The sequence below is a fragment of the Saccopteryx leptura genome, chromosome 6 (genome assembly GCF_036850995.1).
Source record: "Saccopteryx leptura isolate mSacLep1 chromosome 6, mSacLep1_pri_phased_curated, whole genome shotgun sequence".
Lineage (NCBI taxonomy): Eukaryota > Metazoa > Chordata > Mammalia > Chiroptera > Emballonuridae > Saccopteryx > Saccopteryx leptura.
In genome coordinates, this window is record NC_089508.1 from 129,301,676 (window position 1) to 129,329,222 (window position 27,547).

The following is a 27,547-nucleotide window of genomic DNA, read 5'->3' on the forward strand; positions in this document are numbered from 1 at the left end:
TTGGCAGGGCCCTGTGAGAGGCTGGTCCTGAGGGCGCTGAACAGACCTGGAAGTTGGGCTAGGACTGCGAGCTCTGGGTATGGGAGGATCTCTGCGGGGGTCCCCATGTATGGGCCCTGCCTGGGTCACCCTTTGGGGCAGGCTGGTCAGCATGGCAAGAGCTGGCTGGGCCTAGGGGTTTGGTCTGATCTACTATACAGCTGCCTTGTCTTGTATGATGCTCCTCTCTCTGACTCTCAGTTGCCCTGCAGTCCTCTGGGACCCTTTCAGCAGTGACACACCAGGATTCCAGGTGCCTTGCTGAATCATTTAGGTGGCTGGATGCTGAGATGTTGAGGGCGTCGGAGGGAGGGGCGGTCCAGGGGCCGGTGGGGAGGAGCAGATACCCTTTCTTGCCCTTGTTCCCAGTTTAGATGTCACAGATGTGGAGGCACAGGAGGAGGCGAGTCGCCACCAGATGCAAGTCAGCTGCCAAAAGCCAGCTGGGGCTCTCCACTCCCAATCTGGCTGTGCTCAGGCCCCTGCCTCATCCCCACACCCCCAACCTAGAACTCAGACACCTCTTCTCATGCTTCTTCTGAGTACTTCCACCTGCAATCTGTCTTCATTGCCTCCAACTCCGGGAGACCGTCAATAGGGAAAGGGCCAGAAGGGCGGGGCAGTGGCTCCTCAGGAACTTATTGGGGTTGTTTGGAGACTCCATGTCTTAAACCCACCCTTTACCAAAGATAACCTCTTGGGACACAGCTTTCAGGGCCTTTGTTGCTTACTCTGCCTTGAGAAGGGGCGCCCTTGGTCCTCTTGTTGGAAAGGTAGAGCCAGCAGAACCTGACTTAGCAAAGTCTCCAGGGAGCTGAGGGGAGGCAGCATGGGTGGCAGTGCCTCAGCCTCCCCATCAGCACCAGGGCACAGTCTTGGGGTCTCCATGTTCCCCTCACTCTCCTCACCTTTGTTGCTCCAGTCTCTTGAGAGGTGAGGGTGGAGGGATAGGGCTGTGGAGGCCAGAACTCAGGCTAAGAGATCCAGGGGTGGACATTGAACCTCTCCAGGTTTCCTTTTTTGCTTTGTGCTCTTTGAAGAGGGCCTGGCCTATGTCTATGAAACCAAAAGGCTTTGGTCCTATCCCACAAAGAGAGGGCAGAGATTTGGGAAGTCCTAGGCGGTAGACATCCAGGGTTCCTGTGGCCCCAGCCATCTTGCTGCCTGAGGCCCAGGGGAGTGTGGGTCGGTGTGGACAAAGGCCCAGGGCATGGTCAGACAAACAACACACAGCTGCCCAGAACCTCTGAAGCACTGTTTATCCAGGCTCCATTGAACCAAGTGGCCCAATGGCCTGCCTTCCAGTCCTTGGGGGCATAGGAACTGCAGTGCCCATGGCTGTAGACCCTGTGTGCGCCCCAACCAACCAGCTGCAGGGCCACAGATCCATGCCTGCCTAGCCCTCAGCCCATGGAGCTGAGGATGCGCTAGCTGCAGACCCCCACCCATCCCATGCCTCCACGGGCTCCACCCATCTGGGCTAGCTCAGCATCAAGTTAAGTAGCTTCCTTGCAATCTCCCTTAAATAAACCTGCCCCCAGAGCAACCCACCCACCTTGCGCTCTGAACATATTCTATGGGCTTATGTCTTCTAGAGTGGAGGGGCTCTCTCCTCCTCCCCTCTTCTCCAGGGAAGACCTTCTCCCTGAAAAGACCAGGGGGAAAAGTTTTCCTCTCCACCCTGGAGAGATGAGGGGGAGGCCTGGCTTAGAGGAAACATCCAGGAACCCTGTCTGCCCCTCACTTTCCTTTCTTTTCCTTGCCCTTAAGAGGTTCACAGACTCTGGACCCAGAATCCTGATCCATGTAGATCACTTTGGTTTTGACAGCTAGCTCCAGGGCAGGGGACTGACTCCCTCTGCCCGCCTCTGCCCTTGGCCCCTTGTAGCTCTCCAGTGGCGTGAGCTGAGGAGATCCCAGTTCTCGACTCCTCTGTATTCCGGACCCCTGACACTTCCTCCTGGCATCCTCCACCCCTGGTGTCCTCAGGTCTTTCTGGCTCTGGGGACACATCGATAGAACCAGAGCACGGGAGCAGTGGGGCTGGGGTCTGAGCAAGCCTGTCCTGGCCCAATCAGTGTCTGGGCTCAGGCCAGGCCTTATACCCAGTATTGGCCATTTTTAAGGGCAGGGTTGGATGTCTGGCAGAATTGCAGCAGTTCTGGGTCAGGATGGCCTCCTGGCAGGGGCCCCTGGCCAGGCATGGCTGTGAGTGGGACGGCCTGGCCGGGCTCGACCTTGCGGAAGGTCTCCGTGTCGCCAGCCAGGCCGTTGTGGGGCTTGGCTGCTAGCACCTGGACGTGGTGCTTGCCTGTCTTGTTGCGTTTGCGGAGGTAGAAGAGCAGAGGCAAGATGAGGGCCAGGAGCAGGAGCACCAGGCACACGGGGATTATGACACTGAACATGTTGGCCTCGAGGAAGCCCAGCAAGCTGCCTCTGGCCGTGGTGGGCATGGGGCTGGAGGCTGCAGGGCCTGGCTCACCCATTGTGGGGCTGTTCTCTGGCCCCCCTGCCTCTGTCTGAGCAGCCTCAGGGAGGCTGAGCAGGGTCACGCTGTAGGACTGGGCTGCATTGTAAGGCTCGGTGGTGAAGTTTAGCGAGGCCACTGCAGGCGGGACACCTCTTGCCCACAGCTCCAGAGTGAGACTGTCACTAGCAGGACCAGGGGACCTGCCATCCGGCCTGCCTACCTCCAGCCCCAGACTTTCCTCTTCCAGATCCTGTTGAGTGAACTGCCCCACAGGCTGGCCATCCCTAGGCTCTGTCTTGGCCCAGGACATACGGACCACACGGCCGTGCCGGGGTCCCTCCAGGAGCTGGAAACGGGGCATGCTGTCCGTGCGGTTGGCCAACTCACCCGCATCTAGGATGGTGTTATCCAAGCGCAGGGTGGTACCCTGGGGCCATGGCCCACCAGCCCATACACGCAGCAGAGCCTTCACAGTGACATTCACTGTGGCTGAGGCATTGGCACCCCTGGCCAGTGCCAGGACATTGAAGTGGTCATGGGAGGAAGTGAAGTTGGTGAAAGCAAAGACTACCTTGCCCTGGTCTACCTGGAGCTGGCTAAAGGCTGTCGTTGGCTGCCCGCCCACCAGGAGATGCCCGTATCCGGGCCCCTGGATGAGGCGGTATGTGGCGTCTGGCTCCTCCTGGTCTGAAATGACCCGGAGTTGTTGCCGGCTCAGTGAGGAACACCCTAAGGCTTGAGGCACCTCAAGGGGTGCCTGCAGCTGCACCTCAATGGTGGATGGCAAGACGTCCACTGCCAGGGACATGGGCAGGGCTGGACTGGTGCCATCAGACACGCTCAGCAGGAAGATCCCTGCCACACTGCTCCCGTTGGCCACAAAAGCCAGCCGCCCAGCATCCACATCGGCCTGCGTGAAGTGGCTCACAGGCTCCACACTGGTCTCTGCCAGGCTCAGGAAGCCGTTGTGGGGTGCCCGTTGCACCCTGAACTCAATCTCCTCCGGAGCCGAGTCTGGGTCCACCACGCTCAGCTGGGCCCGGGAGACGGGGGCACGGGATCCACGGGTGATCTGGAGTGGGATGGAGGCCTGCGGCTGGGGTGGCCGTTCATTCACGTCCCGCACCATGATGGCAAAGGCCTCTGAGGTCTGAGGTCCCCCCACGGAGGCCCCTGCCGGTCCCTGGAGATAGGCACGGAAGTGGAAGCCATCTGGCTGGGTGCCCCCACCACCGTGGGCATACACTAGCTGCTCTGCTGCCAGGTGGGACTGCAGGAAGTGGGGCTGCCCAGCATGCAGGGGCTCCTCAGACACCAGCAGCTGGCCCCGGGTGGGGAACTGCGTGATCTGGAACAGCACATCGTGCTCTGGGCGCTGGATTGACGGGAGGCTGGCCAGGAGATTGGAGGCGTCAAGGGCGGCTCTGGTGATCTTGGCCTGCTGGCCTTCGGGGACCCAGAGACCTGGGGGTGAAAAACAGGCTGAGAAGGTTCAGTCCACGGAGGGTATAACCATGGATGGACCCACAGACCGGGGCCCCCAAGCAAGGTTTGCCTCCTCCCTCAGGACAGGTACCCCAGGATGGGGCTCAGAGTTCTCAGGAGGAACAAGGGCCATGCCTCCCCTTTGACCTCAAAGCCTCTCTCCCTGTCCTCCTCTCCCTGTAGCATCTCAGGTCCTGCGGTCTGACCCTGCCTATGTCTCCTCCTCTCTGGGCCTCCCCCAGTGTCCCCCTAGCATTGCCAGCTTGTCATGCTTCTCACCTTTGTTTGTCCAGAGGCGGCTGGGGCGCTGGGGACAGGCAGTCTCAAAAGACACAGTGACAGCTAGGGTGGCAGCCATATCGGGGGCAGGGGGTGAGGCCAGCCGCAGCTTCAGGGTGTCATGGGCCTCCCAGAAGGGCTCCGCAGGCATCCTGTGCTCGTAGAGAACATTCCTGGCATACACCTGTGGGAGAGAGACCTCAGTGTTGGGAAGAGGCAGGTCCAGGCTGTGTGAGCCCAAGAGCCCCTTCCCAAGCTGGCACTGGGCACTCCACTCTATCCCGACTACCCCTCAGTGCCCAGCCTCACTTTAGGCTTTCCCTATTATGCCAGCCTCTGTGCCTGTGCCCTGCACTCTCCATAGCTGGCTTGTTGGGTCACCACTAGGCAGCCACAGGGCAGTGAAGACCTAGGTTCTATAGCCAGACGTCCGTGTCAAACATGGGCCCTGCTGCTCAGGGTGGATCTCTTCTCTGCGCCTCCTTCAGGGATAGTGACACTCTGTCTGCTCTTCCTCCACAGAGGCCCTCCCTCTCTGCACCAAACCCTGCCCCCACCGAAAACCCACCTCTACCACCTCCCTTCTGTTTCTTGGGCCGTAAGTCTCCCCTCAACCCCTCCAGTGATGGACTATTCTCATCATCATGCAGCCGTGGCATTCTTCTACCGTGAAGAAAAAACTCGACCATACTTTTCCCACAACCATTTGCCACCTGTCCCTGGCTGCCCTTAGCCCACAGTCCACCTCCCAGGCTTTGCTCCAGAGCTGGCCAATGGAGCCAGTGGCCTCTGTGTTGTTAGACCCAGGGGTGAAGGGTCAGGCCTCAACTACCCTGCCCCCCATGAGCACCCCTTCCTCCACTGCACCCTTACTTCCAGGATGGCCGCTGTCCCGTCCAGTTCTCCTACCTCAGCAGTTGCTCTTTCACAGACTCTTTTGGTCCCCTTGCTCCCAGCATCTATGGCTCAGCCTCGGGAGTTTTTTCTGTCCACAGACAGGCCCACGTACTCTTGTCCAGTCCCCAGTGCCCACTGTGTGGACGACCCCCAAGTGCGTCACCCGCCCTGACTGCTCTCTCTGGAACCCCAGGCTTCCACATCCTTGGTGGCTCCTTGGGGGTGTCTAGTGGGCATCTCAAAGTGCCTTGCATGCAGAGTCCTGATCCTAACCCTCTCCATACGCCCTCACTGTGGCAGACAGCTGCTCTGCCCTTCTCACAGCTCAGGTTGAACTCTGGGGTCATCCCTAACCTCCCTGCTCCTCCCAATCCCATCACCTTTGGCTTGGACCAGTGTAGTAGCCTCCAAACCGTGTTCCAGATTGGGCCCCTGCTCCCTTCCCCCCGACAGTTTGTTCTAAACCAGTGGTGGTCAATCTGTCCCTACCGCCCACTAGTGGGCGTTCCAGCTTTCATGGTGGGTGGTAGCGGAGCAACCAAAATATAAATAAAAAGATAGATTTAACTATAGTAAGTTGTTTTATAAAGATTTATTCTGCCAAACTTAGCAAAAATCCGACATAAGGTACTAGGTAAGTATTATTATTATATGCTTTAACTTGCTGTAACTCTGCTTTATAAATTTTATAAAGTAAAGTTACTAACCTACTTTATAAATCACCATTACTGTGGAACCGGTGGGTGCTTAGAACATTTTATTACTAACAAAGATACAAAAGTGGGCGGTAGGTATAAAAAGGTTGACTACCCCTGATCTAAACACAAAAGCCAGAGTGAGCCTTTACAGCAGGGGTCTCAAACTCGCGGCCCACGGGCCGCATGCGGCCCGCCAAACAATTTTGTGCGGCCCGCAGACTAATCCACGAAGTTCAAAATATTTTGGATAAAATTAAGTAAGCCTAGGGGCCTACTTGTATTTTTCATTTCTCTAGCATCCTAGCTAGATATTAGCTTAGTTAACAGCAGTTGTGATGTGAACTACAGTTTCTGGTCGTTTTGTGACACTGAGTAAACTGCATGTACGATTGTGCTTGTTGTACTGATTTTTTTTTGTTTTCAACTGCAGTGAGAAAAGTGTTGCGTAACAGTTGCCTTTTGTAGACCTAGTGCGGCCCGCCGAACGGCTGTGATCTTGCTCTGCGGCCCACATGCTGAGTTGAGTTTGAGACCCCTGCTTTACAGAGTAAGGCTCTGTCACTCAGATAGTGCAGTAGTCTGCCCTGTGACCACAGAGACCCTGTCGTGACCTCCGCACCCCTTTCACCTCACTTCGGCCTACTCCCCCTTGGCAACTGCAGCCCAGATAACCTGCTGCCCGCTCGGGCTGCCTGTGTGGTACACACCAGGCACAGTCTTTCTTTCCATAAAGAAGTAAATATTTTTCCTCCTTTCTGATCCAAATGTGCTCTCCTGGCTTATCTTTTGTTTTCCCCTTTTAGGAGACACAGACTGTGTTCCTCCTCTCAACAAAGAGGACTTGGGCAACAATGAGACAGAAGCCAGTGCGGGGGGCTTCTAGGAGAAAGGGGGTGGGAGTGGGAGCCGGAGCGGGCCCTGTCAGAGGGCCGTGGCTGCTCAGCTGATAAGAGCAACACAGGCTTCTTAAAAAAGCAGGAAACTACGGTGTTTTTCTGCTTGTTTTGTTTTTTTTGGGTGAAATCTCCCAAAGGTTTGCATGTTGACCAGTAATTTAAAAATATTAAGTGCATTGTGCAGGTCAGTTTAAAACACATCTGTCGGCCAGATGTGGCCTACAAGGACAGCCAGCTGTCACCTTTGGCCCAGGCTGAAGGGTGGGCAGGACAAAAATGAAGACCTCTTGGAGTTGGCAGGGGGAGGCTGGATGCCTGGGTTCAGGGGCACTTTTGGTGGGTGGAAGTGGTCTGGGAGGGTGGTCAAACCACCACAGATAGCTGGGGAGAGTCCTTGAGCGCTAGGAGCAAGCTCCTCTGGGGAAAGAAAATTTGGGTAACAGAAGGCACAAGCCTGGCTTTGCCTCTTACTAGCCATGTGCTCTGAATAAAGTTGCCTGACCTCTGCGAGCCTCTGTTTCCCAATCTGTAAAATGGGGACCCTTGTTCCCTGTCCCAGTATTGTTGGGGCAGTGGTGATGTCAGGCACCACCAGGTCCTGCCCAACCCCCTCCCCCAAGGGCAGACAGGTCTCTGCCATGCAGCCTCTGCCCAGCATCCCTGCATGGCACTGCCAGCCCAACCCTGGTGGCTGGTCAACCTGGTTCTTCAGATTGTAGGGGGTGTGGTGGGGGGTGTAGGGAGAAGCACTGTAGAGTGGGGTCAGGGCTCTGAAGGCCTGGTCTGTTCCCTCCCATGTCCTGGGCATCTGATGACAAAGGCTCCTGGGGACTCTGAGTGCACAGCTGCTGCAGCCACCAGCCTGCTGAATATTTCATTATAGGGAGGGACAGGAAGGGGACGATAGCAGAAGCCAGGGCTCCAGGAGAACAGAGGACCCAAACTGAGGGGATGTTGATGTGAGGGACCCATGAAACCTGACCCATCTCCGTTGAAGCCCTCCTTTCCTGAGGCCTGGAAGCTCCCCACCTGCTCTGCCTTTGGGAGAACAAGGCTGCCCTGGCACCTCCTGTGCACAGAAGGGGTGCCAAGTGACGGCTGCTGGCATCAACTGGTGCAGTTAGCTCTGAGCTCTGCGATCCCTGCGGCATTGCGGTCTGAGAGTTCCCTCTGCTGTGCCCTGGGACAGCCAGTGGACAGCCAGTGATGGACAGATGGCGGCTTTGTTCCTCATCAGACCTGCTCAGCTGCCTTCTGTCTGCTCATGTGCTCCCAGGACCTGCTCTGCTTCTTGCTGGCCCCTGACCTGAGTCCCAGGTTCATACCTCTGGCTACAGGCCCAACAACCGCCTTCATCTCAAACTCCATCCCTCCAGCCAAGCACAGCCCCTCGCCAGCTGCTGGGATGTGGTGTCCTCCACCGGGTACACACTTTCTAGCCCCTGGGTTCCAAGTGCAGTTTCCTTCTGGAGGCCAACCCAGGGCCCGATGGCTGCTCTGAGCCCCTCTTGTCCTAACCTCCTGTGTTCTCTCGCACCATGGAACACTGAGCCCCCTTGTTCCTGTGGGCTTAGTGGCTCCTGGGGGGCAAGGTGTGCACAGCCTGGAGTGCAGGAGGCCTGGGAGGTAAGCTACCAATAGTGCTGGAGCTGGTGCCTGTGTCCACATGTGTGTCCATGGCAGAGTAGGCCACCTGAACTGTCACTGTAACAGAGTTGGGTGCTTACCTCGGCCTGGGTGAAGTTCACCAGGGCCTCCTCAGTGCTTCCCTCCTGGGTGTGGAGCAGCCGGCCAAGCTGGGGACCCTGTACCACCTGGTAGAGGAGGTGGCGGGGGTCAGTGCCCATGCTGGAGCTGGCCTTCAGGCTCTCACTACTGAGTGGCTCCATAGACCCTGTTAGAGGCAAAGGGGGCTTGTCAAGGTTAGATCAGGAGCCAGGGCAAGGCCTGTGGCTGATGAAGGGGTAGCCCGACCCTTGTGTGCCACCCACACTTGGCAGACCCACCTGGACAGACTGTCAGCATCTGGCTGCCCTCCAGGGACAGGAGCAGCTGTTTCTGGGCCATCACGTGGAAGAAGTGTCCGGGAGACGTGTGCTGGCCGTCGGAGAGGCTGAAGCGGAAGCCTCCATCTGGGGCTCCTGAGGGCAGATGTGGGGTTGAGCCTCGCTGCCCATGGTGGTACCCCCCTTTGTGCGTCTCCACTTCTCAGCACCCACCTCTGTGCAAGAACAGCACAAGCCCACTGTCCACCTGGGCCTGTGTGAAGCTGAGGACCTCAGTGTCCGGTGCCGACCGAAGTACCACCTGCCCGTTGCTGGGCTGCTCAATGGTGTAGACCAGGTCCTTGGGCTCCGAGTCACTGTCTGAGCCCCTAAGGGCTGTCATCAGGATGGGCACAGTGGTCCCCTCCCACACCTGGGGACACAGGCTGGTGAAGGTTCTGCCCCCACCGGGGTCCATTCTGGCCTTCCTTGCAAAAGGGCCCCAGATCACTCACCTTTCCCTGTGACCTGTGGGCCCCATGCCTGGACTCCTATATGCCCTCACCCTGACTGCCCCTCAAGAACAGCCCCTGTCTCCTCCCGTAGGAAGCTCCTAGCTCTCACTGGCTTTCCACCCCCGAGAAGCCCCAGGCCTGACTGACAGCACTGCCTAACCCATTGTCTCACTGTCAGGGCAGGGGCCTCCCTCAAACCCTCTGCGGTAAGACCGGACAGGGGCTAGGTGCCCTGTGGGAACAGTGGTTTTGTCTCCCCAGGACACTTAGCAGTGGGCTCCCCTGCCAGGTGAGTGAGGGGGACGGGGGCAGAGAGAGCCAGCTCCATCTTGGGGCATGGAAACAGCTCTGGGATGAGGGCAGTAACAAGCCCCAGTGGTTGTGGGAAGGGAGCCTGGATGCCTGCTGTCCTTTCCCATGCTCAGAAAGGAGAACCCCTCTTGGCCCGCCCACCTGCCTGCAGGGCAGAATTCCATTCCCAGAGAACTGTTACATAACCTGCTGAGCTAGCAACTTGTGGGTAGTAATAGGAAGGGGCTCCCACACCTGGAACACGGAGCCCTCTGGGATGCCTGGACTCCCCCCAGCCCTAGGCTGATGACCCCTGCTCAGCTCCCAGAGGAGGGCCACCCCGTATGGAGGCTCTGGGCACCAACACGGTGGACAGCACCACCTGGTGGCCGAGCCCCCACATAGCACCACTTGCCTGTGGTTCCTAAGCAGCCCTTAGCTTACACTCCACCTTTTGCTGGTCTCTCTACCACAAGCACATCCTACACCACAAAAATGCCCAGTGCTCAAGTCACAGACAGCCTGTCAGCCCTCCACGGCTTCTGCTGACCTGGAGTCCAACTCCTAGAGGTCAGCATTCAAGGCCTTGCCCATTTGCTGCCTCGCTGGGTGGCCTTGGTCAAACCACACCCTTTCTGTTCCACCAGGATCTACTTTTGAGACCGTGGAGATGTTCTGTCACCCATCTGGGCCTTGACTTCTATCTCTGCTGAATGGGAGCACCACTATTATGCTCCATGTATGGGGCAAGGGCTTGGGGAGCCAAGCTGTGAGCTTTGCTTGCTTAATGGCTCCCCACCTGGAGTCTACCCTTAAGGACTTGGAAGAACATTTTGGCCCTGGGCAATTGGCTCAGTGGCAGAGTTTCAGGCACAGCGTGTGGAAGTCCTGAGTTCGATTCCTGGTCAGGGCACACAGGAGAAGCAACCATCTGCTTCTCTCCCCCCCCCCCCCCCGCCTCTCTCTCTCTCTCTCTCTCTCTCTCTCTCTATCTCACTTCCTCCTCTGCAGCCATGGCTTGAATGGTTTGAGCAAGTGAGTTCCAGATGCTGAGTATGGTTCCATTGTCTCGCCTCAGGTGCTAAAATAGCTTGGTGGTTGAGTAACAGAGCAGCAGCTCCAGATGGGCAGAGCATTGTTGGGTAGGGGGCTTGCAGGTAGATCCTGGTTGGGGTGCATGTGGGAGTCTGTCTCTGCTTCCCCTGCTCTCAATAATAATAACAACAAAAAGAACTTTCTTCAGGAGTGCTGGCCCTAAGCCATAGAGACACCCTTCTATGGTCAAGGGGGAGTCCAGGAAAGAGCAGGGCTTAACATGGCTGTTCATGAGGCTGCCTGCTGCACTTACATTTTCAGGGCGATAGCTCTTCTTTCTTCCCGACTACCTTGTGAGGCGTGTGGCAGCATCTCCGTATTAAGGAGGGATAAATCAAGGCTCAGGGATGGGGAAGTGGTGGGTTGGGCCTCTCTCTCTGGGAGGGGAGATGGGAGGCAGTCCCAGCATGCTCACCTGCAGGCCCGTGTTTGTGGTGAGGACAGGGGTTTGGTCGTTGACGGGCAGGATGGTGATGGTGAAGGCCATAGGGTTGCTCTGGCGGTCTACTTCTGAGGCGTTTGCCATGAGGGTGAAGCTATCCGTCCGGGTCTCGCTCCCATCATGAATGTAGTGGATCCGCTGCTGCTCTACCTGCAGGCCAGCCCAGGGCTGGAGGTCAGGCCAGCACCCTTCATGTGCCCATGGGTGGGGGAGGAGACTGAGTCCCTTAGAGCTCTAGTTTCTGCAAGTGGGGACAATCCTTCCTCCCCGAGGGAAGGAGTGAAGGAGATGGGGACCGTCATTTCTGTCTGCCCAGGGGAGAAGGCATGAGCTAAGGCATTGGAAGTGGATGTGCTCCTTAAAGGTGGGATCCATGTCTCCTCCCCATACACATCCTGGGACTGGTCATCCCTAGGACTCCCCCACTCTGCCCCCAGAACTGGGCTGTACCCTCAGGGCCTCCCTGACAGCATACCTCTTTCCAGGAGAAGGTACCCAGGGTCATGTTTCGCTGGTCTTCTTCTCTCCGCAGGGCTCCATGCCGGGGTGGCTCTAGCACCTGCAGGTCGAGGCCTGGCAGCGTGGGGAAATAGGGCCCAGTGATGCGGAGCAGCGGGGGGGCCAGGGTGAGGGTGCCCCCCTCAGGGACGCTGAAGTTCTGTGCCTCCAGTGGGATGGTGGTGGGCAGCACCTCTAGCTCCATGCGGACGTCCTCAAGGAGAGCCCCCAGGCTTGAGGCCACATCCAGGGAGAAGGCGTCTGTCCAGACCTCAGGGTGGGAGTGCAGGTACAGGACCCTGCCTGCATCCACTGCTTCTTGAGAGAAGCTCTGCACAGGGTCCAGGCTGGGTGACTCGGCCTCAGTGGTAGCATGAGACAACATCACCAGGTAGCCAGCACTTGGGGGTGTCCTCACCGAGAACACGATATCTGTGGGCGGTACTGCCTCCTGGGCTACCTGTTTAAAAAAAGGTAACAGGGACTCACCAGGGGCACACAGGGTGGCTGCCATGGCCTTTGAGACACTCACAGTCACATATCCTCAGATTCAGGGACATAGACATATAATCACACCAAACACTGACATGTGAACTGAGACACATGGTCATCACACACAACACATGCACACATGCACACACACACAGGCTGCCTCGCCACCCCCACTATTGTCACTTCTCACCACCAGAGAGCACCCCATCCTTCCAGAGGCACAGACTCTAATAAGATGCCACAGGCTCTGTGGAGCTGGCACACCTGGCCCAGACCAAGGGCTGCTGGGTGCTCCCTCACCTGATCATCTACCCCCAAAGTCCTGATCCTGTGCCTCTGCCTGGACTGTTTTCTCTGTTTGTAATACAGTTCCCTCCCCCCATTTTCTGCTACTGAACCCCCAGACTCTTCAAAACCTGGCTCAAATGCGGCCTCCTTCTGGGCAAAGACAGCCTGATGCTAGACGTGGTCAGTCACAGTCGACAGTCATAAGCACAAGGGGCTGAGACACTGGTCCAGAGAGGGCAAGAGACTGGCCTGAGGTCACACAGCAAATCGGTGGACTTGCTGGAAGGCCTGTGGTTGCTCTGTGAGGTTCCTGGGAGGGGAGGTCAGCAGCCCTCGCCAGACCACGAGTCCTGGTCTGAGGACGTGGGAGGCTGGGGTTGGGAGTGGGGAGGCAGCTAAGCTTGACTCTAAGGCCTGTGGCCCTCAAAGTTTGTGCCCATGAAAACCCTCCAAAGAACTTATTGTTACTAGAATATAGATTCTCAGGCTCAACTTCAGACACTTCAGGGCCTGGATGGGGTCCAGGAGTCTGCATAGTCAACCGCAGCCTGCACATATCTGCACATGACATGTGGAGGCACATACAATGCACAGGCAGCTGTGTGTATAGCTGATTCCCCAGAAACCCTTGGGCACACAACATGCACGTGAGAGGCATACTCAAGGCAGCTACACACACCTGACCCAGAAGCCACCATAGGGCACCCCCAGAGCCACCGAGCAGGCACAGCAGGAAGGCTCACATCCTTGCTCACCCACAGCCTTTTACCTCCAGCTGGTCCCTTCTGATCTCAGCCGCCTCCCCCTGAAAGACGTAGACCTTCTTGTGCTGGACCAGGTGCAGTGGGGCCACTGGCCCTTCTAGGGCAATGGTCACTTGTAGGGTGGTGTCCGTGTGTATTGGCCCTGCATCCACAGAGAAGGCCAGGGTGTCATGGGGCCTGAGGCTGCCATTGTGGCTGTAGACAATGGTCCCATCCAGCAGGTCCTGCTGAAAGAAGGCTGTGGTGGGCTGGCCCGCTTGGAGCAGCTGCCCCCAGCGTGGGCCAGCTGTGACACGATAATGGACCTCATCCCCACTGCGGATGTCTAGGTTGGTGTCGAGGTGGAGCATAGCTGAGTCGATGGTACCCTGGCCTCCTTGAGGGACCACAAGGACAGAGCCATTGGCCACACGGAGGTAGGGCTCCGAGGCCTGCACTTCGAGCAGTGCGGTGGCCTGGTGCAGCCCATCAGACACCTGCAGCTGGATCCAGCCGCGGTCAGCCCCGGAGTGCACGAACAGTACTCGCCTCTTCCTGAGGTCCTCCTGGGTGAAGCGGTAGATGGGCCGTGTGGGCTCCTCCGCAGCCACAATACTGCCAAAGAGGAGGTCCTTGCGAGTCAATACCAGCTGGACATCAGAAAAACCGGAGTCGGCATCGCTGAAGGTCACATCATCCGTGGTGAGGAGCCGCCGCCCACCCCGTGCTACGTGGAAGACGCGGCTGATGGTCTGCACGGGGGCGTGGTCATTCACAGGCTGGATGGCTACTCTGAAGACGCCGCGTACCTCCTCCCAGATGGTGCCACCGCTGCCCTCGCCCTGGCGAGTAGCCACAAACGGGATATCATCTTCGGTGGTCTCGGAGTCGTCATGCCGGTACACCAACCGGCCACGCAATAGGTCCTCATTGGTAAAGGATGTCACCATGGTGCTGTTGTTTTGTGACTCTCGCCATGCTAACCTCCCATGGCGGGGCCGCTCCATGACCTCATAGAGATAGTCAGCGCTGTTGAGACTCTTGACGAAGAGGTGGTCAGCGGAAAGGATGGCCTCCCCACCTTCTGGCACTGAGAGGAGAACGTTAGTGAGGACGGGAGCATCTGGGTCGCCACCAATGTGGATGAGGAAGGTATAGAGTGGGGAGAAGTGTGGCGGAGCTGTGACACGGAAATGGAAGATGTCCTCGACCACCTCTGAGGCACGTGCTGTGGCCCGGTAGGTCACCCGACCGGCCTGCAGGTCATTCTGGGTGAAGCCCTGACCTTCTGACAGCCGCGTGCCCTGAAGCCGCAGATTACCCTTCTTGGGGGCCTGTACCACCTCATAGTGGAAAGTGGTAGGGCTTGGGCCTGCCTCCTCCAGGGTGGCCTCCAGGTGGGCTGAGGTGAGGGCCACCTGCTGGGTGTTCTGAGTGTGCAGGGGCTCCAGCCGCTGCAGCCACACAGTGGCTCTCTGCACGGTCACTGGGAAGGACAGATTGCTCAGGGTCTCCTGGCCCACCTGCACCTCCAGGACCAGCTTCTCCACCGTGTCCTCGGCATGGTGCTCTGGATCGGTGCTTCGGTACCGCACGCGGCCCTGTTCCACATCCCGCTGGTGAAAGGCCTGCGTGGCCCGCCACTCCGCACCCTCGGCCCCACCTGCCCCCTGCTTTTGCAGCTCCCCAAATTGCAGGGCCCCAGTGACTCGGAAGAGCACACTCACGTCCTGCCCCACAGCATTCGTCTCCACTGACAGGTTGGCGGGCGAGACCAAGGCGGTGGAGCCCTGGGCCAGGCACAACCCTGTGTTGTGGCGGATCTGGATGGCAGGCCGGATAGCCACCACCTTCAGTGTGGCAGGGGAGCTGGCCTGCAGCCCATCGCTGACTCGAAACATCAGGTCCTGGGCAGGCCCATTGTGGTGGACGTAGATGAGGCTACCTGCCTCCAGCTCCTGGCAGGAGAACTCGGTCACTGGCTCCCTGGGCTGATCTCTGCGTGCCACGGGGCCACCAGCTAGGAGCTGGAAGGTAAGGTTCTCGCAGAGGGTGTCGGGGTCATAGGCCTGGAACACATCAGGCCCCAGGGGCTTCTGTGTGTGCTCCAGGACCACCATGAGGCTGCCGTGCGGGAAGACCACACGGGGTGGGTCGTTGATGGGGTTGATCTGGATGGGCAGAATGTATGTTTGGCCCTTCCGAAGGCAGGAAGGCACGGGCCCCCGCGCCGTCACCGACGCCTCCAGCACCACCTGGTCAGAGGTGTCCTCGGAGCCGTTGTGGATGAAACGGACCTTGTGGTTTACTACGTCCAGGAGCGTGAACATCTGCCGTGCCTGTGCGCCTGGGACGTCCAGCTCTAGCGCACCGTGGCGCGGCCCACGGCTCACACTGAACAGCACCTGGGATTTGCGCAGCTCAGCATCCCTCAGGTCCAGGGTGGGCTGCAGATGCTGCCACTCAAGCCAGGCTGTGCCCCCCTCGGCCACCACAAGGGGGCTGACAGTCAGCAGCTGGGTGAAGTTGGCAAAGATGGGCGGCAGCCCCGGCTCAGGCACACAGAGCTCCGGCAGCTTCATGGCAGTCCATTCATCGGGGGCCAGGGTGGAGAAAACTTCGTAGATGTCTTCCTCGTATTCATCTTCCTCAGGCCCGCAGCCGGCCACCATGTTGCGAGTCAGCAAGGCTTCCCGGAGCCCCTGCCTCTGGCCATTGATGCTGAGGTCCTCCATGCAGCCCAGCAGGGAGCTGTAGACAGCCCCTGGTGCCAGGCCCAGGCGGTGCTCCTGGAGGTGGCGAGAGGCTTCTGTGTCCAGTCCCCCGAGGAGGAGGTTGCCATGTGGCTCCAGGTAGGTATGGACCCCGCGGTTGGAAGTACGGGTTGGGTACTGGTCCACGGAGATTTCCAGCCAGTGAGCATCCATGTGGATGCTGACCTCATGGGGCCGCCCATCGGCCACAGGCACACTGTTGTGGAGCAGCACGGTGCCCTGGCCTTTCTCGACCACAGCTCGCAGGTGGCCCTCAAACACGTCCAAGTAGATGAAATTCCCACGCTGATGCCCGGCCTGGAAGGCCAGGGGTGCCTGCTGGCTCCTGGTGCTGAGAGTGAACTCCAGGGTGCCTGCATCCCGAGTGCTCCAGGCAGGATAGGCTGCAAGTGAGTGGGGCCCGGAGAAGCCCAGGGCCACATCGTCACCCGCAGAAAACTCTTCAGCACAGCCGTCAGGGACGTCCGGGGTCAGTGGCTGAAGGAGGTTGTGGCCATTGAGGGTAGCTGTGTGGAGGCAGCCCCTCAGGGGTCGGCTGGCCCCTTTCAGGTAGGGCAGGCCCAGGCTTCCAATGCTCCCCAGGAAGAGCCCATAGGGGACCTGCAGAGGGACCCCCGGTACTTGGGCTGAGGTGTTGAAGAGCCTATCGACAGACAGCCAGGCCCAGCCACCTGACACCATCAGCCCCACTGTGTGAAGGACAGAGTCACTCAGCTGTGTCTCTGATGGGGTCTGCAGTCTCAGCTCCTCCTGGCCGAGGACAAGCCTGACCTGCGGAAAGACGGGATGGGGGAGTCAGCACTGTGAGTCTGTCCCTTCTGCTGGAGAAGTGTAGTTGATCCTCAGAGCAGAGGGACACCCCTTTCTCCTTCCTGCCACCTCTACACTCCTTCCCCAAACACTTGCCCACATGATCCCCGAGAAGACTAGATGGGCTCTGGGCTCCTTTGGAAGTCAGATGTGTCCCTGCCTACAAATAACTGACATCCAGGGATGCTATTCTAGACAGTCACCTGGATTCTCCATTCTTTCCCTCTTTCCTTGGGTGAGAGGTGCCAGAAATATGGAATATTAAAGATTCCACCCTGGGCACCTGGGACCCCCCTGCTGAGAGCCCTTAGTGGGGCAAACATGGGGAGGGGTGGTTAGTGAGGTGGCCAGGCTCCCTCTTAAGGGCGAGGAGCCCCATCAGAGGCTTTGGGTTGTGAAGGTTTAGTGAGAAAAGCTCCCTGACATAAAGTGAGGGGGCGGTTCTAGGGCAGAGAAGAGGGACAGGGTTCTGTCTCCGGGACATGGACACCAGACTGACTCTGGTGCAGTGAATGCTCCCACAAGGACGAGTGGTGGCACCATAAGGGAACTGGAAGAGCAGGGCACTAAGGACTGAGACCCTGGGAGTACCACCATGGAGCGCCTCATTGCATCAGTAGAGAGGAAGGGTGTCTGGACCAGGCTGGACCAACCGTGACACCTTACAGCAGTGAGGAGCAATGGTGGCAGCAGATGAACTCACGGGTGACCAGGCTCATAGCCTTCTCCCTAGTGGGGTGCAGAAGCAGATGGCACTCATTTGGACTAAGATCTTGGCTTCTCAAACTCCTCATCATTAGGGGGGATGCCCCCAGAGAGAGCCAGGGGAATCCTTGTGGGTATAGCTGGTGGTGACTTGCAGGATCACATGGAAAGACGAGGAAGCTATTGTTACCGTCATTGACAGACACAGTGGGTGCTATGCAGAGCTCAGGTGAGCATCTGGTGGGGATGGGGTGGGGGAGGGGGGAGGGAAGAGATGTTCATGCCAAGACTTCCAGAAGAGGCTGGAGACAGGCAAGTGTAGGGAGTGGGTAAGACAGACACCAGGCAGAGAAGGTGAAGTGGGAAAAGTCCTGGCGTCAAGAGACCGTAGATAACCAGGAACTGAAAGCCATTGGTTGGTGCTGCCAGCGCCCGAAGGGTCAGCTAGTGTTGTGGTGAAAAGTGAGGTTGGCGAGCAGGAGGGCAGAGCCTGTCCACCAGGGATGTGCCGCTCTGGGGCGCTGTAGCTCACCTCACAGGGGAGAACTTGAGACCCTAACATGACAATGGCTCGCACAAGGTCACATGGCTGGTTAGGGACCATTGAAAGCTAGAGGCCAGCAGGGAGATGTCACTGACCTGCAGGTATCCGGAGTAGAGCTGCAGAAGGAGGTGGTCAGCTGGACCCGCTGCCAGGAGAAGGAGGGCTTCGGGCTGGGATGTGGAGAACTGTAGCTGCAGCTCAATGTTGGTCAGAGCCGTGGCCATAAGAACCTCCAGGTGGTTCTCCCCGAAGAAGGAGGCTGTGGGAGAGAGGGAGTCTTGGTCAATCTCAACCCTTGCCTGGAGGAGGAGAGGGGTAGAGTGGATGGGTGAACTGCTGGAAGGGTCTCATGCTGGTGCAGATCCCAGCCAGCGCCTGCTTGGTCCTGGCACCAGAAGATACTCAGCCTAGATCTTGCTTCTGAAGACCTGCCCCAGCAATTCCAAGCAATTCAAGTCTCCTCTTCAGAGGTTTTCAGGACCAGGGGCCTCTGCCAGCAATGGAGCTCTCTTCCCCTGGGCCCCAGTGAAATCTCCATCCTGGGTCTGGGCAAAGGGAGACCATCACTGGCATGATCACCCACCCGGTGGTCACAGATCCCAGGTCTGGTATTCCAGAAGAACCACCTTTACCCAAAACTAGTCCCAGCTCAAATTCCTTCTCTGAGGTCCCTTACACGTTGGCCATGCTTCCCACACTCTGCCCTAGCTCCATAGGCTGGCTGGGGCCATGACTGGGGTCTGCTGGGTGCTGTCAGACAGCCCCCCCCCATCTCTGCTGTTCTTTCAGGCTATACTCCCAGCTGCCTTTGGGGCAGCTTGTCAGCCTGAGTCCACCGAGGAGCAAAGGTTCTAAGGCCATATGGAGGCCCTGTGCAGAGCTGGACCCCAAATGGGCCAGAACTTCCTGCATCACCCCATGTCACATCCTGCTTTGGAGTTGTCAGTGGTCTCTGGTGAGCAGTCAAATTAAGTCTCATTGTTTCCACCACAGCCACGGAGCCAGAAATGACAACAGCTTGGTCCTCCAAGCCTGCATTGGAGGCTTGAAGACGGGGTCTGGGAGGAGCAGTGGATCTGCTGGGTAGGCACATGAGCCACCCAAGGCAGTAGAGGTTTCACAGGGCTAGTGGTCACTGTTCAGGATTCCCTTTTAAGAAATGCATTTACTTTATTGATTTTAGAGAGAGGAAGAGAGAGAAACATTGATTTGTTGTTCCACTTACTTATGCATTCACTGATTGATTCTTGTATGTGCCCTGATCGTGGGGATCGAAACTGCAACCTTGGTGTATTGGGGTGACGCTCCAACTAACTAAGCTACCCGGCCAGGGCTCAGGGTCCCTTTAGTTCCATACTGCCTTTTTTTAAGTGGCCATCTCCTTCCAAGCCGTTTCTCCAAATTAAACTCCCTTGACATCTAACCTACTGCCAGAATTTCTGGTCTATTCCTTTGTGGAGGTTAAAGCCAAATATAACTTTGAGTCTGTCCCCCAGATGTCTAAGGCTGGAAGGAGTTAGAGCAGGGGTAGTCAACCCTTTTTATACCTACTGCCCACTTTTGTATCTCTGTTAGTAGTAAAAATTTCTAACCGCCCACCAGTTCCACAGTAATGGTGATTTATAAAGTAGGGAAGTAACTTTACTTTATAAAAGTTATAAAGCAGAGTTACAGCAAGTTAAAGCATATAATAATAATTACTTACCAAGTACTTTATGTCGGATTTTCGCTAAGTTTGGCAGAATAAATCTTTATAAAACAACTTACTATAGTTAAATCTATCTTTTTATTTATACTTTGGTTGCTCCACTACTGCCCACTATGAAAGCTGGAACGCCCACTAGTGGGCGGTAGGGACCAGGTCGACTACCACTGGGTTCCTTTAAACCCCACAAGAGTGAATAAAGACTAAGGGCCTTGATAAGGATCATCTGGCACCAGCTCCGTCCCTGCTGCCAGTCCCCAGCCAACCCAAGCCAACTGACCTGTGCCTGAGGAAGGAGCCACTGGGGGAGTCTGAGGTATGTGTGCCCTAAGGGCAGCCCGCACCCCTTGAGGGACATCCAAGACAGATAGTGTCCCTTGGCCTGGGCTGAAATCTCCTCTGATCACTTCCTTTACTTGCACTTTGTAGAAACATCAGAGCCTTTGTTTGGGAAGCTAAAAGAATCAAATAACTGCAGAAGCATCCCAGTAGCCTAGGAGCTGATGAAGGACAGGCCAGTGGACTGGCAGGTGGTGGGCACCTATGTGACAAGGACATTGATTCTTAAGAACAAAAGGCGCCTGACCAGGCGGTGGCGCAGTGGATAGAGCGTCGGACTGGGATGAGGAGGACCCAGGTTCAAGACCCCGAGGTCGCCAGCTTGAGTGTGGGCTCATCTGGTTTGAGCAAGGCTCACCAGCTTGGACCCAAGGTCACTGGCTTGAGCAAGGGGTCATTTGGTCTGCTGAAGGCCCACAGTCAAGGCACATATGAGAAAGCAATCAATGAACAACTAAGTTGTCACAATGAAAAGCTAATGATTGATGCTTCTCATCTCTCTTTGTTCCTGTCTGTCTGTCCCTGTCTATCACTCTCTGACTCTCTCTCTGTCTCTGTTAAAAAAAAAAAGAACAAAAGGCAACACACTACCCTAAGGGCAGCCCCAGCACAGAAGGTGGGGCTCCTGGTTGTCCTTTGCCCCCCCCCCCCCCCCCCCCGCCCCAAGACAGGGTCACTGTGGTTGTAGGCCAGAGCTCATAGAAGCTGAGAAGAGCCGACTGTAAATTTTTAGGGATTTTGTGAGCCAGGTGATCCTGCCAGTAAGAGTATTTATACCTTGGAAAGAGGCCAGTACCACAAACCGGGGCTCGCTCTCTGCCAACAAGCCTGTTGCTCAGCATCTTCCTGCCTGGCACCCAATCTCTCTCCTCTGTGTGGGTGGGAGCCCACACACCCATCCATCCACACTCCCTTTTGTTGAAGGTGGATGTCAGCTTGCTGGGGTATGACCAAGGTCAGGGCTCTGGACCAGGCAGGAACTGGAGTAGATGGTTGGCTCTAACCATTGCTCAACCTGCCCCTAGTGCCCTCCCAGCGGGGAGAGTAGCCGCCAGTTTGGCCCAGTTCTCCAGGCCCTAGTGGGAGGGCGGCAGGAAGTAGCAATACTTTCCAGTGGGCTGGAGTCTGAATGGGCTCATTGAGGGGCTGGGCCCTGCTGTTTGCTGTAGGGCCAGGCGGGGAAGGGCTCACAGAAGCAGCCTTGTGCTGGGCTGGGAGTGCACAGGCTGGGCAGCCCCTCCGCCCTGTCCCAACAGAGGCTTCTGAGGCTTTGCTGGTCTGGGATTTGGAAACTCTGACAGCGCCCCCAGTGTCCTGCTGCCCCCACTTCCTGGTCTCCTTCTTCTATCCCTCTTACTGTCTCTGGTGGGCTGCAGTTTCAAGAACCTAGAATCTCTGTTGTGGGGGAGCAGTTGAAAAGGGACTTTGAGGTAGAATGCAGGATAAAGAAGTAATGAGCTAGGAGTCAATCCTCAAGGGCTTCCTGGGCGAAGTGAAGGTGGTATAGAGGAGTGAAGAGTGGGGGGCATGAGCAGCAAAGACAATGAGAGACTGGCAGGCTGACAGCAGGTGGAGGAGGGCCCAGTGCAGGCTTCCAGGTCACCGTTTTTGTAAAACAAGCACTCCTTCCCCATCTTCTCTTCTTCTGTCTGTAGTGATTAGTCCCGGAGGTCTCTGCCCCATCCTCTCTAATATAGGTGAGCTGTGGCTGCCTGGGTGGTGCCAAGCCTTCAGGATGGGTGGTGGTGGGGAATAGGATGCCCTACGGGATCTGGGGGGTAAGTGAAGGAGCAGGAAGAGTCCCACGTGTGTGGGTGTTCTGCCTGTAGGGAGGCACGCAGGTGAGTGGTGAGTTTCCAGGGCTATGCAGATGGGCATTTGCATGTGTGTGTGTGTGTGTGGGCTGCTGCTGGGATGTGTTTTGGATTTGCGTATGGCTGTGTGTGTATGTGTATGTATGTGTGTGTGTGGGCTGGAAGCTGCCTAGACAGAGCAACAATTGTGCCCAGGCCTGTCTTACCCCTTGGTGCCCATCTGCCATGACTTGGCTGAGCCTGGCCCTGTGAAAGGAGCTCTATGTTCCTGAAGGGTTCCTGCCCCTCCTGCTCAGCACCCATCCATCCAAGAGGTTTACTGAAGGTGGAGAAGACCCCTAGCATCCCACTCTTCCTGCTTGTGAATAGGGCACTGCTGTCAGCGCCAAGGGCTGGGTGGCTCCATCCCTCTTCCTGAGACAGAGGCTGAGAATACAGAAAGAGCCTGTGTCTTTCCCCACAAGCCCCTCCTCATATGGGGAGATAAAGCCTAGGCCACATATCACCCCCTCACCCTGCCGCCACAAAGCCACTGCTGGCATGGCACAGGTGACATGGTATCTCCGCTCCCTGGGGCACTCTGAGGACTTTTACGAATGGGAACCTGTTCCCTGCTCCTGGGGAACCCCAAACATGAGGCTCACTCCCATCACGATGCCCAAGCGTTTGCCTGTCAACAGGCTCTTGGGACGAGGGGCAGAGTATGTGCCCCTCAGGCTGCCCACCCCCTCCCAGGCTGGCCGGGGGGGAGGGAGGCAAGCCAGGGTGCCTTTCCAGCCTGGGCATTGCTGCAGACCCTGCTCCTCCTGAGTCCTAAGACCTGGAGTTAGCCAGACTGCCTGTCCCCTTGGCTTAGTCCCATGTCTCCTCATCTCTGTCTTGGTCACTCTGCCGTCCTGCTGCCCATCCTGCCTCTGCCCCCCCTCTTCCCTCTGCTCCATCCTGACTGTAACCTGGTGCATTGCTGATGCTCTGAACTGTCTAGGGAGCCTGGCCTGGGGCTCTGCCTCCTCAGCCCTGAGTCCCTACTTCCTGGGCAAGGGGGTCCCATGATACCCAAGTTCTCTGCCTGCCATAGAGGGACTTGGCTTCCATTTCTCAGTTAGAGAACCTGAGGCCCCAGAGGAGAAGCAATGTGACAGAGAGAAGCAGAAAGCTTGCAGTTGCAGCCCTGCCACCTGCCTGGGCACCCCCACCGCACCCCACCCCTCCCTGGCAGTTGATCTTCTATGCCTGCTGCTGCCAATTCCTTGTCGCCTGGGGGCAGCCCCACAGCCAGTGTGCGTCATGGGAGGCAGCAGCATTCCTGGGTGTCGGCTGCCACTTGACTTTATAAGGGAGAAAGTTTGGGAGCCCAGAGCTGCTGGGAAGGGTGGCCGGTGGGGAGAGCCTGGGCCCACAGTCAGGGGTGGGTGGTGGGAGACCTGGACATTCATGTGTCGAGGAGGGGTACCTCAGTACCGAGACAGAGCAAGAGTTGCAAGATGGATGGAGAGAAGGCAGAACCACTCACTCACTCATTCACAAATGCAGTACTGGAGTGATGGGGATGAGGAGGGAGACCCCCCCCCCCCCAGGAAGATGGAAAGCCTGAGAAAGATATTTAAACTGAGAATGGAAAATAAAGACCCTTTTTCCACAAAGACTGAACTCAGGGGTCCAGACTGAGGCCTGAGGGAGATGGAGGAGGCAGGATGCTGGCAGGGAGCCTGCTGCTGTGGACAGGACTGAAGAGGGGGCACCCTGACAGCCAGCTGGGGAGGGAGGGACTCCGGCTCTACGTGAAGTTGGACTCTATCATCATAGGCTGGGACAGGCCTTTGAGGGAGTCTGGGGGGCCATGGGATGGGGTGTTCTAGGGAGGCCAAGGCAAAGATGAAGGATGATTTGTCTTTCCTTATGGGTGTGCGTGTGTGTGTGTCTCCATGTGCAAGCAGGGATGGCCAGGTGCCTTTACTCTGCAGTGGGGCCCTCTCTGAGGTCACCAGGACCTCTGGCCGTCAGGATGGATCCCCCGGGTGCTGCTGCCCAAGTCAGAGAGCCTCCGAGGAAGCGGGGGTAGGGTGGAGGTTCCCCTCTGACCCAGAACCCAGTGGGGCTGATGCTCCTGATGCTCCCAATGCTGCCCCTCCCATTGCAGAGCTGGGAGAACAACACTCTGTATGAAGGCTCAGCCCCACAGAGCAGCACAGACCCTGCACCCTGCACAGTTTTGGTGTCCGGTGTGAGTGCAGGACAAGGGAGGAGGTGGGCCCAGCCTGGCTCTGAATACTGGACCATGACCCTCCCTGGCTGGTCACGCCTGTTTACCTCTGCTCTTGGGCAAGGGAGAAGCTGTCACTGTGCCTACTCAGGTGTTAGCCCTTCCCTAGGTGTGTCCCACAGCCCCCTCCCTCCCATTCCCCACTGGGTTGAAAGCTCAGCCCTTCCAAACTGTCACTTCCCCCATGGCTGTTACCTCCAAAGGTAATAAAGGAGCAAAATCACAGGGACAGACCTCAGGTCAGATGGAGGGTACAACATAACCTCCCTGTGGTGGTGACACCTGGCTTGCAAGAGCCAAGTTGGAGACCCCCCAACCCTGGGCCAGGGCTGGCTGCTCAGGAGATGCTTAAGCAGCTGTGGCCCTTCAGTTATTACTACCTGATTTCACATAGAGTCTGTAACCCAGGGCCATCCCAGTGCCCACAAGACATGGTTGTAGGAACAACAGTGCATCAGTTTCAAGTCATAGGGAACTTCAAACAGCAGCCGCTCTGTTGGTCAAATAAGTTTGTAAATAATAATATATATGTTTGCTCGCTTATATCAATAGTTTGCACTGGATGTGGGGGGACAGGCTGTAAGCAGGTAGTATTCTTATAGCCTAAGGCTTAGTTTTAAGACTAAGCCTTTCCCACCCTTTTTGATGTGGGGTGGGGCACTCTCATGAGGAATCCCATTATGCCTCAGATAAGTGACTTTGTATCAGAGACTTCCTTGTTTGTATATTGGATTAAAGGTTTTGGTTTCTACACTATAAAATGGGGGCAGACCGGGAGCTTGCTCTCTCGGTTCCTGAGATTAGCATTAGAGGAGATAGCAGAGAAAGGCCATGTGGAGGAGGCCAGGAGAAGCAGCCAAGATGGTGGAGTGCTGAAGGAGAAACCAGTTTGTGCAGTTTGTGCAGAGAGAAGGAGTTGGGGAACAGAGGTGAATAAGTCTGGTGAGCTAGAAACCTTTAATTCTAGGAAACTCGGATAAGTCAGTAGCTCTGTGAGCACTGAATGAGTGGGTTTTGGAGCCCAGTGTGTGTTTTTACTTGCCCGCCAGGTGCAAGCTAGGATTAAAGATGATGGCCCACCAGTTCTTGGCTCCGTTGTTTCATTACTGACTGTCCGAATCCAATGCGAACTTGCACAGGCCAGGTGGCTGTGATGGTGGCCGTGGGTACTGGCTTTACATGCTCCATCCCTCTCAGTGGAGTGTGAGAACAATGGGGTCCCACATGCTTGTGGCCAGACCATTGCATCTATGTCTCAGAACTATAGAGACCTTGGCTGAGGTCAAAGTGCCCCCATCCCTACTCACTTTGAGAACCCTTGAACCACAAGACTCTCTCTCAGGGTACTTGTGTTTGGTTGCCAGGCCAAGGAGGATGGGGCAGGACAATGACTTTCTTAGTAATTGACTGAACCCTGACCCTGGTCACTGGCCTCAGCTACTGGTTTTATAACCAAGCACCTGCCAAGGGGTATATGCTACTGTCGAGAAACATGTCTGATTTAGGGATCCCCCTCTGGAAGGTAAGTGTCCCCAGAGAGGAAGCAGGGACTAGTGGAGTGATGCTGAGCTTGGTCTTCAGACGCCAGTGGGGCAGGGCTGGTGCCCTGGGCTCCCAGCCATGTGTCCTTGCCCTGGGGCCACTTGGGGCACAGAGGAAGCTGGAGGAAAATGAGTGGTTTTGCTAGAAAAAGCAGCCCAGAGTCCACCCAGCTGGGAAGGTTGGTGCGGGAGGAAGTAGAGGCCTCAGTGGAGTCTTTGTGGATGCCCACTGCTCTCCACACCTGAGGCGTAGCAAGTCTGTAGCTTGGAGCAATTCTAAGAGACTTTTTTCTGCCTTGTGATTTTCTTCTTTCCTTTCAGGGAGGATTTCTAGGCCCTCCTCCACATCCCCTTTCCCTTGGCTTTCCTCGCTCTGGAGGGAATATACGTCTCTGAGTGTGTGTGTAGGGGATTCTGGGAGAAAAAAAAGTGAGCCTGCCCAGCTTTCTGCCCCCAGTAGGTCCCTGTGAGGTAGCTCCCATTTTACAGGTGAGGAAACCGAGGCAGAGAGGGCCTGAGCTAGGGCCTAAGGAGCAGAAGCAGAGTGGGATTCAAGCCCTGGTGGGTGTGATTCCTGAGCTCGGTGCTGTGGGTATCGGAGGGGGATGCACACAGAAGGAGGTGCTGGTTGCTCTGTGTGGCTTGGACATGGAGCATCTGTCTGGGTGTGAGAACTGGCCCCTCGCCCAGGGAAGACACACTTTTTCCTTTCCTGTCCTCAAAACTCCCTCTTTCAGGGTTGGAGTGGGGTGGCAGAAGGGGGGGTGAGGAAGTGGGGGGGGGGGGAAGAATTTACTTTCTGTGCATGATTGGGCATCCGGCCTCTCCCTAGCATAGCTGGATGGGGTCTGGCTTTGGGGCTGGCAGATCAGGGAGGGACCTTCTTCAGAGCTGGCCAAGGACTGCATGTTTCAAGAAATAGTGGTCCCTGGAAAAGGTCCCTCCCTGATCCACCAAGGGTCTGTTGGGTTTTCAGAGGTTAGGAAAGAGGCTGAGAGGTGGGAGGTGTGGGTTCCACCCAGGGTGGGAAACTTGCCCCCAGGAGGCTGAGAGGCCACACCCTGTCTGGCAGAGCCCTCTCCCCTCTGGGATGAGAAACACAGAGGGCAGGTTGTTGGAGAGGTGCTCCAGGTCTTCCCTGAGCCTGGCAGATTGGGCTGGGAGATAGTGAGAATGTGAACTGAGATGGGGGACAATGGAAGCAATGATTGCTGCTCTGGACAGAGGTACTCAGTAGGCTATGAGCCCTGGAGAAGCCACCACTATCTTTGCCTCAGTTTTCCATCTGAAATATAGGGAAAGGAGGAAGGATGACTTCACAGTGAAAGGTCCCCTGTCCAGGAGACCTGGGGGAAACAGAGGCTTGGGTCAGGGATATTGCCTGCCTACCCTCCCCTGTGCCCCAGCACACACACATGCACACACACTATACATAGAGCCACATGCTGACATACTCTCTTGGGCCTCAATTTTCCCATCTGTGAAAGGGGACCTGGGTAGAGAGACTAACACACATGCCTGGTTCCAGCCCAGCCCAGTCCAGCCCAGCAAGAGCTTGCTGGTGGGAAGGTGTAATCACTACAGTGGCTACAGTAGAGCTACCTCTGGCCTAAAGGGTCACAGGCCTGGCCAGACTGGAAGCTCTGAGAACAGGCCCGGAGCCTGTGTCCTGTGCTCTGGGCATCAGTCCTCTAAGAGGGCCTTGCATGTTTGCTGGCAGAGCAGCTAAGCAGCTAAGTGAATACAAGGGTCACATGGAGGTGGCATTGACCCATAGGAGGGTTTTCTGTTGGCAGAGCCAAGGGCAGACAGGCCGAGCAGCAAGCTCCCACACTGGTGGCATGCCGGCAGCAGGATGTGATCAGGAAGGGTAGGCCAGGCAACCCCAGAGTCTCTGCTAGTGGCCTCTGTGCTAACCAGAGGTCCCAGAGGTCCCCAG

General features: G+C 56.9%; 1 protein-coding gene and 1 long non-coding RNA gene across 2 annotated transcripts in view; both read right to left on the reverse strand.

Annotated features, from left to right (window-relative positions):
* LOC136376674 (uncharacterized) overlaps window positions 1-27,547 on the reverse strand; it is a 285,392-nt gene that overhangs the window by 149,829 nt on the left and 108,016 nt on the right. The gene's annotated exons all lie outside the window — the stretch shown is intronic.
* The window catches only part of CSPG4 (chondroitin sulfate proteoglycan 4), a 37,951-nt gene continuing 11,685 nt past the window's right edge, over window positions 1,282-27,547 (reverse strand). Inside the window, exons 2-10 of the mRNA XM_066342589.1 lie at window positions 18,042-18,205; window positions 13,140-16,658; window positions 11,568-12,050; window positions 11,066-11,242; window positions 8,984-9,182; window positions 8,771-8,905; window positions 8,492-8,658; window positions 4,274-4,457; window positions 1,282-3,973 (exon numbers count right to left, since the gene is read on the reverse strand). Coding sequence (XP_066198686.1) covers window positions 2,139-3,973; window positions 4,274-4,457; window positions 8,492-8,658; window positions 8,771-8,905; window positions 8,984-9,182; window positions 11,066-11,242; window positions 11,568-12,050; window positions 13,140-16,658; window positions 18,042-18,205 — 6,863 coding nt within the window. The 3' untranslated portion in view covers window positions 1,282-2,138. The remainder of the gene's footprint in view (window positions 3,974-4,273; window positions 4,458-8,491; window positions 8,659-8,770; window positions 8,906-8,983; window positions 9,183-11,065; window positions 11,243-11,567; window positions 12,051-13,139; window positions 16,659-18,041; window positions 18,206-27,547) is intronic.